The sequence below is a fragment of the Acomys minous genome (assembly GCF_964271855.1).
Source record: "Acomys minous genome assembly, chromosome: 3".
NCBI lineage: Eukaryota > Metazoa > Chordata > Mammalia > Rodentia > Muridae > Acomys > Acomys minous.
The window spans coordinates 19,657,406-19,670,578 of record NC_140485.1 but is presented as its reverse complement, the minus strand read 5'-3'; the positions used below and the strand labels follow the sequence as shown (position 1 = coordinate 19,670,578).

Below are 13,173 nucleotides of genomic sequence, written 5' to 3'. Positions count from 1 at the left end.
CATGTGCCCTCAGCTATGAGGAAAGGGCTTCTCAGTCTCTAGTGAGAATTCTCATGGCCCAATTTATCTTTTCCTTTCTGTGTAAACTCTAAGAGAAGTCAATAATCAGGCTGAAAGGTTTTTGTTTTAGTGAAATTTATTTCATTCTCATCAAAACAATGTGCTAATGCTTCATTCATAAGTCTTCTCATCTACACAGCCGGAGCCCATTTATTCTCAGCTTCAGTGGAAGAACTCATTGCAGCCTATGCACTGGTCCAAATTCAATTTATCCCATAAACATTGAAAGCTAGGTTCTTTTGTAGGCATTGCTGTCTCATGTGCCCTGTGAATTTACTTAAATAGACCAACCAATCAATAAATACATAAATAAATAGATAAATGGTTGCTCATCAGAGGCCAGGAGAAAAAGACAGGCTTTCTTTGAACAGAATGTGCCATGGTTTCTGGTGGTTCTGAAAGCATAAGAGCGGTAAGAGAGACCTGTTGGCAGAGGACTAAGGGTTCCCCTGGAACAGGGCTGTCTTCTCACTGGCAACACGGGAGTGCTTTAACATGTCCTGGGGAAGGCATTAGACCTAGCCCAGCCTATGCTTTAGGAAGAGACGGATTCCATGGTGAAGTCCACTATATCCTGACCACTGTTGTTTCCCAGGAAGACAGGCTTGTGTTCTGCCTGGGAGGTACTGATGTACCAGTTGGGGAACTGTGCGGACTCAAACTCCACCTTGGATTTGATTTCTGTCTTGTTGAAGACAAACCGCTTTTCCATCTTCTTCTTTGGGTATTGTTTGGGATCCACGCTCTGCAGAAACATAGAAGGGAGAATTGTGTGTGTGTGTGCGCGATGGAGAGAATAAAGCTGCCACAGTAGGCAAGTTTTCAGCACTGCTGGAGAGGAGCCTGGTGACGAGGTTGCGGGACCTGGGGCCACAGTCTCTACTGCAGGACCCCATCTTTCTCACTAATCACGGAGTCCTTTTGCTTTTTCTGTGTCTTAAGCCCAAGGGAAAGATTATGTGGGTAGAAATAGTTTAAAAAGTGAAAATTATAATTAAAAGCTTCCAAGAGTACCAGGGACTTGTCATATTTTCCCTTAAAGCCCTGGATAGGATGACATCAGGTTGGAATGAAAGCTTTTGTTAGGAACGCTGCAAGTGCTAGCAGTGGACTGAAGACTGATGGTGAATCCCATTAATTGAGCAGCTCTCCCAGCTGTCCTCCATCAAAGGGGGGAAAAAACCATATCCACACGCAACCCTTTCAGCTTTGACAAAGCATGATCTGTCGGTGCTGATGAGAACAGCAGGCATGATAACAACAGCCAAGCGGCTGAATTTCCCACAGTGGGAGCGAGGGCTACATGCATTTAAAAGTTATACTAATTTCATTCTATATTTGTGTAAACTGTTCAGAGGACCTCCAGCCTTGTCTGGAGGGTGGGCCAAGTGGATGTCTGGCAAGTAAATAATAGCCAAGAGTCGTAAGAAAACAACCAGGATGGCTTCTCTGGGCCGGCTCACTCACCTCCAGCTGCAGGGTAGGTTTGCCGTCTTTCATCACACAGGACAGGTACAGATTCTTTCCCTTGAGGCCCAAAGCCACTGGTATTTTGTTGATGCTTGTTTCTCCGTGTACAAAGCTCATGGAGAAAACCACTGGAGAGAGGAGAGGAATTGGATTCAAGGATATGGCAGTGCAGGGTGGGCTCAGGCCTCACACTTGGCAGGCAAACCCATCCAATTCTCTGCGGGAGCCTGGCATGAGCTTCCTCAGGCACAGGATGACCTAGCAGGGCTTCTCCTAGGCAGTAGCAAGGTCAGTGGGCTGTCTGGGATTCCCTTGATCTCCTTAGTGGCAGCAATGAAGAATGAAAGGGGTCTAATGCTTAAGCTCTAAGGAGTAAAGCTATTATGTGACTGGCAGGCTGTGTGCCCATCAACATGAGAAGTACCATTTGGTCACTATGGAAACAGGTAAAGCTGTGCTCCTCAAAAGACTCAGGGATACAGAGCAGTAAATGGGAAGAACTGCCTTAGCTGGGGAGAGTGGCCTCCAAAGAGAGACACCCATTTTTTGATCATAGTCACAGTGGTCTCAATTGGAGGCCCCTGGCCACTCTCATTATTTTATAAAGAAACAAGAATAATTATTTATGAAGTTATAAAGACACAAGACTCTTTCCACCTGGACAAGAGCTGACAGCTCCCTCCAAAACTTCTAAGATCAGAAGCCAGTGCTGTCAGCTATTGCTCTCTCAGCCACGGTGGCGTGGTGCCAGGTCTACCCCTACATCTAAAGATGCCCTTACTGCACTTGGGACACTTGCTATTATCGAAGAGAGACATAAGTTTCTGATGGTCAGTAAAGCTCCCCACAAGGAACCATGTGGTATTGCTGGGAAGGATGTCAGGGCAAAGGACAGGGCGGGGGACAGAAATGGACATATCAGTTCTTTACCATCCACACTTCAGCCTCAAAGTGAGGGAAAAAGAACCCACAGGCAGCTATGGCACATCCATCAAATGACTCCACACTAACGGAGCACTGGCAATGTTATCCTTGTGGTGTGACTGGATTAGAAAGTGGTCCTTTTTTTTTTTTTTTAATATTTGCCATAGCGTTTCCATCTTAAAACACAGAGACCTAGTAGGCTACCAGGAGGCCAGGCCAGGAAACCAAGATTTGCCTGCTTACCTTGTTGGTTTATATTCTCTCCATTGAGGTGAAGAGCTTTCAGCTCACACGGGTCAGACAGCACGAGGCATTTTTGCTGTTCATCTCTGAGCCTGCAGTGCAGCTGTCGAATGGCAACATCACACACCAACTGCTCATCATCCCAAGAGTCACTGAGGATGTGCTCTGAAAGTCCAAGGACAGATGCTGCTTAGGTAGACAATTAGAAGAGCAAGCCCAGCAAAGGGAAGCAGTAGAACTTGCTTTATTGAGCAACATCTAAGCACACACAGTCAAATAACTTTAGTGGGGTATAAAGAAATTGTGAGTGGGGCAGGCAAGAACATTGGATCAGGCATGAGGCAAGCTTCAGTATTATGACCACTTGCTATGGACTAGCAATAACGATGCTTACGTGAAATGTTGCCAGTAATAAGATTAGTTCAACAAGGACATCGTGAGACTTGCAAGCTCTAGCGTAAGTTAAAGTACTTGAAGAATGGTTGAGCTGCAATGTAAGTGTCATTACAATCGTCTTTTAAGTTAATCAGATTAAGATAGAAGGAAATTGTTTTGGAGGCTTCCTTGCTTTCTTCTAATGTTTGGAGTGTCCACCACTATGGGTCTTGCACTTGATGAAGTAAGTTGATGACTAAGAGGTGGACTGAAAAGGACCAGAGTGGAAGTCTACTGTCCACTCTCAGCTCTCATCAAGTACCTTCTTCAAAGATGAAGGAGAGGAAGGTTCCCAGGTCCTCATCTTGGAAGGTCCATGGGCAAGCCACAGGAATGTTCCACAGCTTTTCCACGGCCACGAAGAGCGACACCACCTGCCTGAAGCTCTTGTTGAAATGCTGCTGGGAGATTTGAAGCTGGATGCTCTCATCCGGACTGCCCAGGTCAAGGGTTTGGAAGCAGCTCTGTGGAGAAGCCAGGTACTGAGCCCAGGAAGTCATCACACCAGGGAACCCCTGCATCAACTCCAGAGAACACCAAGGGCCCTGGAGAGAACTAAGTTCTTAACCACATTCCTTGTGTCTCTGGAGCGCAGAGAATTTAAGTGGCTTAGCCAGGGGCACACGGCAACCAGACACAGGCTTCCTGGTGTTCTCTGTCTAAACCCCATTTCTACTTAATCTTTCTCCTACAGACCTTGCCTCCTTTCATCTTTTGGTACCCTTGCTGCTCGAACGCCATGCATTTAGTTTCTCATGACAATATGCTCATGGCGTCTTCTAGTCACCTGAGATCACTGAACAAGCTCTCAATTGTATTTCATACCCTCCTTTCCTCTTAGGCATTTGACAGATGCTATAAGCACAGTTTCTGCTTGTGAAATATATTGCCACTTTCCTGCTCTTTAGAGAAACGCCACATGAAAGCCTAACCGGAGTTGCCTCGAGGCATGATAATAGCTTCAGAGTTGGAGGACAGGACTAGATGTTATCAATGATATAAGGAAAAGCAGATTGGGAGAGAAGTTTCTGGCCAGGGAGAGCCAGGCTCTGGAGCAGGCAGTGGGGGCCAGAGGCTGGCTGAGAAGCTAAGCGGCTCCACCTAGGGCTGAGCTAACCAGTTATAATGGTCCGAGGAACTGGATTTTGCAGCTGGAGGAGGTTGTCATGGACTGACCCAGACAATGACCTGGCTGATGCCACAGCAGAAACCATCAGTCATCGAGGGATGGGGGAGGGGCACCTGTGATACCGACATGGCTCTTCATGAGCATGCGTCTGGAAAACGCCCATGTGCTGCCGTGGAGTTAGCCAGCACTGAAAACATCTCAGAACTGAACTTTGTTGCAGGATGCCAGCACCTTAGAGATCTTTTATCTCAGGCCCTGTGTTTCTGAGATGAGAGCCAAAAGGGCATAGTGGCCTGTCTAAGATCACTTGACAATTGAAAGTCTGATCTAAAGTCATGAGTTTCTTTAAAAAATCCTAGTTAACTCTTTGTTTATATCACCTATTTTTTACTGTTTTAATCTCTTCCCCAGGAACATAAAACAAAACAAAACAACAAACAAACAAATATTCTATGATAGAGAAGGAAGCCATGCTGATTCTGAAGGTCATCCTTTGTGGCCTCCAGAGGGACCAAATGTATGTTGAAGACTTGACTGTCTTCCTAGCATAAAACATATAATTACCGCCAGCATGTCTTAGTGAGTGGCTCTGGTGGGATGGGAGCTGTGTGGGAGCCAGGCCAGCCTGTAGGATGCCTGTGTCTGCCTCACTGAAGAATCCTGCTTCTAGACTGTTGCTTACATAACACTATGGAACTTTCCAGAACTCTTCAGGTACCTTTGAGTATCCCTCACCCTCTTGGGAGCTTTCCCCATGCCACAGCCCCTCCACAGGTTGGGAGCTAAGCCCAGAGTCTCACCTTCATCTTTTGGGGTCTGTCAACCTCAAAAAACAGGTCATTCTTGTCACTGCAATGAAAACAGATGCGGTCAAGTGATGGCTCCTTATTAATGGCTGTGCATATAAACCTTCACTTCGGATAAACCTATGTATACTATGACATCAAAGCTTCCTGAAGACTTCTGGCAAATCCATAGTGTTATGTAAGCAACAGTCTAGAAGCAGAATCTGGGCCAGCTAAGTGGGTACTCTGGGTGCTCTTTATTGAGTTCTGACACCTACATTCTAAACTAGTAGAAGTAACGGGGATCTGAGTTCTACTCCTTTGCTTCCAAGCCAGACTTTGCAAATGCCTCTCCTGTACTGTCCATGTGGAAGGTTTTCTTTCTGTTGTATCTGTGGGAGTGAGTCTCTGTAGTGACAGCATATAGGTCCCCACGCTGGGCTTGGAGAAATCAGCCGTTAAGCCAGGTTGACATGAACTCTGATAGCCATTGAAGGAGGTGAGTCAGGGACAATCTGGCCTCTGGACACAGATAACCCGCACGAGCACTCCCCAGCTCCCTACTGACCTGTGGAATGCTGTCACTTCACTGTTGAGCTCAGGAACAGTTGCCATAGCTGCTTCAGACACCTGTGTGAAGAAAGAACGTGAGTGGCCATCCACAGTGTTGGTTCCATGAGGGGCTACCTTCATTTGTTTGTGTTTGTCTCAGCTCTGGTTCAGGGTGGGCATGTGACCCCTGATGTCTGGGAGTGAATGCCTAAACTGAGGAGCTGTTTTATGAGTCTAGAACAGTGGTTCTCAGCCAGTGGGGTTGTAAGCCCTTTGGGGTCTAAGGACCCTTTCACAGGAATCGATCGCCTAAGACCATCAGAAAACACAGCCATTTACACAACAGGAGCAAAATTACAGTTATGATGTAGCAGTGAAAATAATTTTGAGGGGGGGTCACCACAACATGAGGAGCTGTATTAAAGGGCCACAACATTAGGAAAATTGAGAGCCACTGGTCTAGATGAGAGCAGCAGCTGAGCTGAACCGAAAGCAGAAAATCTTTTCTAGGAGAGAGTTACCTCTTAGATGTCAGCTACTATATAAGTAGCATCTATTTCCAGAGTATCTCATAAGCCACAGCCTTACATTAATTTTTAAAAAGAAAAAGCCAATTAGAGGGGATAGGGAAGAGAGAGATAGAGATAGATAAATAGAAGGTAGATAGACAGATGGATAGATAGAGCTTTTTTTTTTCCCCCTGAGGACTTAGTTTTGAGAGGTAAGTCTTACCTACACAAGGAAGCCTGGCTACAGAGGATTCCAGATAAGCCTGTTGTGCCTCGACACCACGGGGTTTGCTGTTCCCTGGTTCTCCCTCCCTGTTTTAAAGTCTTCAAAAGCAGAAGTGAGGAGCTGAGAAAGTTTCCCCTGGGTTAACTGATTTCACAACCAAGTCGAAGATCGAGGGGTGGGGGGAGTGGTGGGGGAAAAGAGTGATGGGAACTCCTGGGGGAAGAGGCTGTTGTTACCCTGAAATTGCTTCTAGTCCCTGGAAGTACAAGAGGTGGCAAACCATGACACATTTGCAAGTATGTCATTGTGGAAACGGGCATTATTTTCCCTCTGGACAATTGTGCAGATGGTGTCAGTATTCAAATATGGGGTTTTCCTGGGTTAGCTGAACATAAGTCAGGATGTCTGGAGCAAAGGAGGGCAACGCAGATGCGCACCCAGAAATGTATCATCTCTCTTGCCTCCTTGTGTTTAAGCTGAGGGAACTTCCAAGTTGGAGTTTGTAACCGTGGGTGGTACCCCACCAACAGTCCTCCTGGTCTGGGGTGAGAGTACCGAGCTCTCCTGCAGGAGCTGTCCATCAGTTGGGTTAGCAGGGACATAAGGAGATACATGCATCCTTCCTTGCCCGGAGCAGGGCACACATAGCACCCGGGTGTCTGTGTAGGCTTGTCATAGGGTAGGGGAACCCTGGGGGCAAGTCTGCAGAACCTGATAGTGCCAGGGTGCTGGGTCCCACAGCCATTCTCATGGTGAGACCATATTTGTGCAAGGCGGTCAGCAAAAGGAGCCCGGATTAAGCTGCCTTGTGCAAAAGTGGTGAATAAGGCATATACATATTCATGCTCACAGTCCATCTTGAAAAATGGAGGGATATTCTTTCCCTAAAAAAAATTCTTTGGCAAATTCTTGTTTCTGTAAGATCCTGGGGAGATGAAATATCTTGATAATAGCAAGCATTACAGCACTGTTAACTCAGATAGCAACAAAGTGCCTACCCAGGGCAGGTCTTCTTGCTTGGATTGAATGAACAGTCAGGATATCTGAATGGTGCCTACAGTCCCTTGGGCACATCTATGGTACAGTAGTCACTAGAGTCCTCAGTGGAAAGTTAACTTGTTCTCTGATCCATCAGAGTGTCTGTGTACTCTATTAGAGCCACGTCTAGGGGCTGGCCTGAGTGAGCAGGAGTTTGTGTGTTCATTCAAATGAGCTTTCACCTGGTATGTTTTGAGTACTGAACTTATTCTGCAGGACTCAAGGGGGATACACAGAAAGAACTGGAAGCAACAAAGAGACCAGACTGCACCTTGGAGCAAGATTTGCTCATCAGGCAGCCTTCTTTTGCCTAATTTGGGCTTGCAGGATCTCAATTTCAGGAAAGCAAACAAAAGAACCCCATCTCTGATCAACGATATGTTTGGCTTGAAGTCTGAAGATGGTTCAGGGCCTTGGTTTCATCTGAATTTGGTGAGCAATAGTCACTTCTCAGCCCTGAGACCTTATAAGTTTTATTATCAGGTCCTGGAGACAGTCCAGAAGTCCTGTCTGGGCCACCTGGTACATTTGTCTGTTCTGCCTTCACAGGATCCACACTTCAAACCAAGCACTGGCATCCTAGCCAGCCTGGAGGGGTTGAGGATTTTGTGGGCTCTCTTGGCAGTGAATGTTAGAGACTCTTTCGGTCTGCTGATGTGATCTGGGCAGCGTATGGGATGATGAGAGCCAAGGACAGGAAAAAAGGTTTACGAGGGGCCTGAGCATCAGCTTTGAGTCCCTTCTCCCTGGGTGGTTTGTCAGGAACCTTGGGCTCAGTCTACTTGCAGCATCTTCTTCACCATTTTCTAGTTATAATGCCCCTAAACCCCCGAGTCCCACAGCTGAGAGAGTGATTGTCTGGTAGAAGCTGAGGGAGCCGTATGTATGGAGACAGGTTGCCATTTAAATGTGAATAAGAGACAAACCAAGAGGAGACGAGGAGATGATATTTCTGGTGCAATAGTCTGGTTGAAGATCCTTTTTCTTCTAGAGGGAAATGTTGGAATTATGGGGCAATGCCTTTGGACTATTATTTTATCATACCTCATCCTGGCCCTGTGGCTTGGACTCCAAACCTCCTCCCCTTGTCGTATGGAGCAGGCAAGTTGCAAAACATGTGTATCAAACCCTGTCTCTGAGGCTACACTTCCTTCTGGTCCTTCTGGTCACCACTGAGAAGAAAAAAACAAAACAAAACAAAAACACAAAAAACCAAACCTCACTATAGAAATCATTGTATTGGGGGTGTGGTATTGTGATGACGATGTTGATGACAGTGTAGACCAAGGAAATGAACAAAGCAAAAGAGGAAGTTGGCAATGCCAGGATAGTGATGAGTACTCTAGCTTTTGGGGGGAATTCTTCAACTCTTGACTTACTCAGCATTTTTCAGCTGTAAGGTCCTCTCTACCCTGGCACCTCATGCCTCCAACACGGGGGCAGGAATTTCATCAAAGCAGCAAGTGCCTTGGCACCTGTCTCAGTTACTCTTCTGTTGCTGTGATAAATATGAACGAATATGCTACATAGCCCAGTCTGGCCTTAAAGTCATGACAATCCTCCTGTAACTGTCCCCCAAGGATTGAGATTCCAGGCATGAGCTCCCATGCCCAGCCTTTGGATGTGTTCTACATTGGGTGCTTCCTTCTTTGTTTATCCTCTTGATCAGAACAGAGCTAAGCGATGGCTGCCTCCAGACCTTGTCTCGTTCTTGGAGCTGGAGTCTTAGCACAGTTCTTAGAGGCCGATTGTTTCCCCTCATCTTTTCTGTATTGCTAGTTTTATGTCAACTCGACACAAGCTAGAATCATCAGAGGGGAGGGAGCCTCAATTGAGAAAATGCCTCTATAAGATCTGGCTATAGGCAAACCTGTAGGGCATCTTATTAATTGGTGATTAGTGAGAGAGGGCCTAGCCCATTGTGAGTGGTGCCATCCCTGGGCTGGTGGGCCTGGGCTCTAAATGAAAGCAGGCTGAACAAGCCAGGAGGAGCAAGCCAGTAAGCAGCACCCCTCCATGCCCTCTGCATCAGCTCCTGCCTCCAGGTTCCTGTCCTGCTTGAGGTCCTGTCCTGACTTCCTTTGATGATGAACTGTGATGTGGACATGTAAGCTGAATAAACCCTGACCTCCCCAAGCTGTTTTGGTCATGGTGTTTCATGACAGCAATAGTGACTCTAACTAGGACATTTTCTATGCTCCTTTCTGGAGTTTATCAGAAATAATCAACTATGTCTTGTGTAAAGTTCTGGCTCTCCTATTAAAAAATTTTCTTAATCTTAAGGGATTTAGGAATTTAAGATTAGGCACTATTATCTCTAGGAAATTTTACTTGTTTGTTTCACAATTACTTATTTTTTAATTAAAATGTTATTTTTAAATTTCTGTGTATGGATGTGTTCCCTGAATGCATGTATGTGCACTATGTATGTGCAGTTCCTGCAGAACTCCCTGGGATGGAGTTACAGATGATAAAGGAGGAAAGTAAAAATCTTCATTGGAATCTGTCTACCTATCTACTGAGTTCTTGGGTCTAACAAAGGGAATAGCAGGTGCTGAGAATTGAACCATAGTCCTATGAAAGAGCAGTCAATGCTCTTAATTGTTGAGCCAACTCTCTAGCTCTCTTTTGCATTAAAATTGTTATTATTGTGTATTATTATGCAGTAGTGTGTATGTATGTGTATGCATGTATGTATATGTGTGTGTGTGTGATTGCATGTGTGGCACACACATGGAGGTCAGAGAACAATTTTGTGTAGATGTTTCTCTCTTTTCACCTTCTCATGAGTTCTGGGCATTAAACTCAGGTCAACAGGGCTGCATGGCTAGCACCTCTAACCACTGAGTCGGTCGTGTACAGTGGTTTTGAAACACCCTCCCTGTTCAGGTTGGCTTTGAATTTAAGATGCTTTGTCTCAGCCTCCCATGTTCTGAGGTTACGGGTGCGTGTCATCACATCCATTCCGGATCCTTAGCATCAAGGCCTCTGCCTTCTCTCTCACCACATCACCTCCAGGTCGCCTGTTCTCTTTGTTGGAGCCAAGAGCCCAGTAGAGATGTAGACAGATTCTAATGAAGATTTCATTTTCCTCCCTTATCTAGAGTAAGGGGAACCTAAACAAAGAAGCCTGGATGTGAGCGTTGTACTGTACAGTCTCCAATAGCTCTCTCAAAGGATGAGCTGTCAGTCCAACTCTGAAAGGCCATTGAAAGCACAGCTTTCCCTTTGTATACAGCAGAAACAGTGCGAGGTGGCAAGGGGCACTTTCTGCTCTCCTCTTTTCACAGTGGTTGAGAAATGCCATGGAGGCCGGGCGTGGTGGTGCATGCCTTTAATCCCAGCACTTGGGAGGCAGAGGCAGGCAGATCGCTGTGAGTTCGAGGCCAGCATGGACTACAAAGCGAGTCTAGGACAGCCAAGACTACACAGAGAGACCCTACCCTGTCTCCAAAAGCCAAAAACCAAAACCCAAAACCCAAAAACAAACAAACAAACAAAAAAAAAAGAAAAGAAAAGAAAAGAGAAATGGACGAGGGGCCTGGGTACTACTTATCTGAGGGCTCTGGAGGGCTTTGTTACAAAAAGTATGTGTTTGAGTGTTTTGCATGCATAGATACATGTGCGCCTGGTGCCTGTGTAGGTTAGGGAGGGAAGGCACTGGATCCTTGGACGGAGTTACAGACAGTAGTGAGCCACCATGCAAGCTCTGGAAATGAATCGGGGTCCACTGCAAGAGCATGCATCTCTCCGGCGCCTGTTAATGTCTTCTGAAAGGGTTTTGTTTCAAGTGCAATGAGTCACCTTTGCTATTGCTTCAGAAAAGCAGCCATGAGTAATCCATAATTCAATGGCTTCTGTTGGGAACACAGTGCAAAGGTCCTTGCGCCCTCCCAGGTCTCCTCCAGAGAAACCCCGAATGTTAAGGACACATGACTGCCCCCTCAAAGGATTGGATATAAAACCTGTTCTTCCTTCCAGAAGGCTGGGTATTGGAGGTGATTAATAGCCTGGTGATCTGTGTTATCTATTGGGGCAGGTTGTATCAAATTCCTACAACCAGGAGCATAGGAGGCTAAAAGCCCAAATGAGCTCTACACTATCTGTATGATCAAGACCAGACCAGACCCTTAGGCACTTAAGCTAGTACAGGTAGCCTATCTTTAGAACCCATCTTCTTGGAAGAAACATGTACCCTGAGTCAAATTTAAGTATGATTATGCTTTCTTGTGCACTGGGGATCATATTAATGAGGAAACATTTTTTTCCAAATTGTATTGTGTTCTAATGCTGGCAATGAACCTCCTGTCATCAGAGTCCGCAAGTCTGATCTGGGTTGATGAAGTCAATATGAACCTCTTCTCACCTCTTCTCAGCTTGCTTCCCTGTCTGGGCACCTGCAGGGTCCCCCTCAGCCCCAGTGGACTCATCTGCTTATCTTAGGTTGCAGTCTCTGTCTTTTGCCATTGCATTATATCATTTTTTTACCCTTGGATGTAAACTAGAAACAATAGGGTTTTTTTTTCCTAAATGGCCCTTATGGAGTGACTAGTAAGTATCAGCCACTTCCCACCCCAGCCCGCATCATCTCAGTCTCCATAATGGCTTCTAAGAATTATATAGTACTGCTCTGTTGCCCTTCCTCCTCCTCCTCCTCCTCCTCTTTTTCTCCTCCTCCTCCTCTTCCTCCTCCTTCTTCTTGTTTTTCAAGACAGGTTTCTCTGTGTAGCCTTGACTGTCCTGGACTCAGCTTTGTAGACCAGGCTGGCCTCGAACTCACAGCAATCCTCCTGCCTCTGCCTCCCACGTGCTGGGATTACCACCACGCCCAGCTGTCTATTGCACTTCTAATTGCTCTGATCATTTGTTGCCCTCTCTCCTGTCTATACCACCAAACCCATCTGTGGATCATTTTCTCAAAGACCCAATCATATGACAAACAGTATTGCCGGGTAGATGTGCACATCTCAGCATTTCTACTCAGTTGTTTCTACATTGTGTTTTTAATACTGGAGTGAACACCTTTCCAACCCTTTCTTTTTGGCCTTCAGTGGCAGTGGATGACACGCTGCGTGAATTTGCTTCCTCCTCTGTCTCTCTGGGCAACACTGGGACTTTCCAAATTAGTTGCCAATTGTCTTCCTTCCCCTTTTTCCAGTTTCTTCCTTATTCCGAGTCACTTCCTCACCTGTGACTGGCAACCTTGTTTATGGATTTCTTTTGTCTTTTTGTTTTCCCCTTCTCTGTTAAAAAAAAAATCTCTTGAGGGCTCCTGTCTTTGGAATGATGTTTTTATGGACTCCGGAGCCCTCACATCTATGATAAAATTCTTCTAACATGTCTGGTCTGTCTATTTTCATCTTTCTGGCTCTTACGTCATAGGAGGAAGGTGGTTTGGCCATTTCCCTCCAGGACATTGTTAATTTCACTTCTCCAGCCACTTCCTCCTTGTTGGATGGAACAGAATTTTCTCTGTCAAAGGAGAGAAAGTTCTCAACAAGGCCACTCAGAATTTGTTGGTGTCTTCCAAGGACAACACATGCAGTAAACATTGAACCCCTACCCAGATCTAGCCAATGGACAGGACATTCTCCACAGTTGAGTGGAGAGTGGGGTCTGACTTCCACATGAACTCACATGAACTCCCCTTGATGGGGAGACCTAGTGGCACCCAGAAGAAGGATAGCAGGCTACCAAGAAGAGACTTGATACCCTATGATCATATATAGGGGGAGGAGGTCCCCCTCAGTCACAGTCATAGGGGAGGGGAGTAAGGGGGAAATGGGAGGGAGGGAAGAATGG

The 13,173-nt window shown here is 46.1% G+C and overlaps 1 protein-coding gene across 1 annotated transcript; it reads right to left on the bottom strand.

Annotated features, from left to right (window-relative positions):
• Positions 1-250: 250 nt before the first annotated feature.
• On the bottom strand, positions 251-6,463 carry IL1B (interleukin 1 beta). Its single transcript, XM_084777860.1, has 7 exons — positions 6,331-6,463; positions 5,615-5,676; positions 5,062-5,110; positions 3,395-3,596; positions 2,698-2,862; positions 1,528-1,658; positions 251-805 (listed from the first exon to the last, which is right to left on the bottom strand). Exons 2-7 carry the CDS (start codon positions 5,659-5,661, stop codon positions 596-598), a joined length of 804 nt encoding a protein of 267 aa, XP_084633986.1. The 5' UTR covers positions 5,662-5,676; positions 6,331-6,463; the 3' UTR covers positions 251-595.
• Positions 6,464-13,173: the final 6,710 nt, after the last annotated feature.

Excerpts from the sequence above, each read along its gene's own strand:
- IL1B (XM_084777860.1), bottom strand. The coding sequence starts at position 5,661 with ATGGCAACTGTTCCTGAGCTCAACAGTGAAGTGACAGCATTCCACAG. Across the intron at positions 1,659-2,697 it reads AGAGAATATAAACCAACAAG|TGGTTTTCTCCATGAGCTTT; the intron begins GTAAGCAGGCAA and ends TCCTCTCTCCAG. Across the intron at positions 806-1,527 it reads AACCTACCCTGCAGCTGGAG|AGCGTGGATCCCAAACAATA; the intron begins GTGAGTGAGCCG and ends ATGTTTCTGCAG.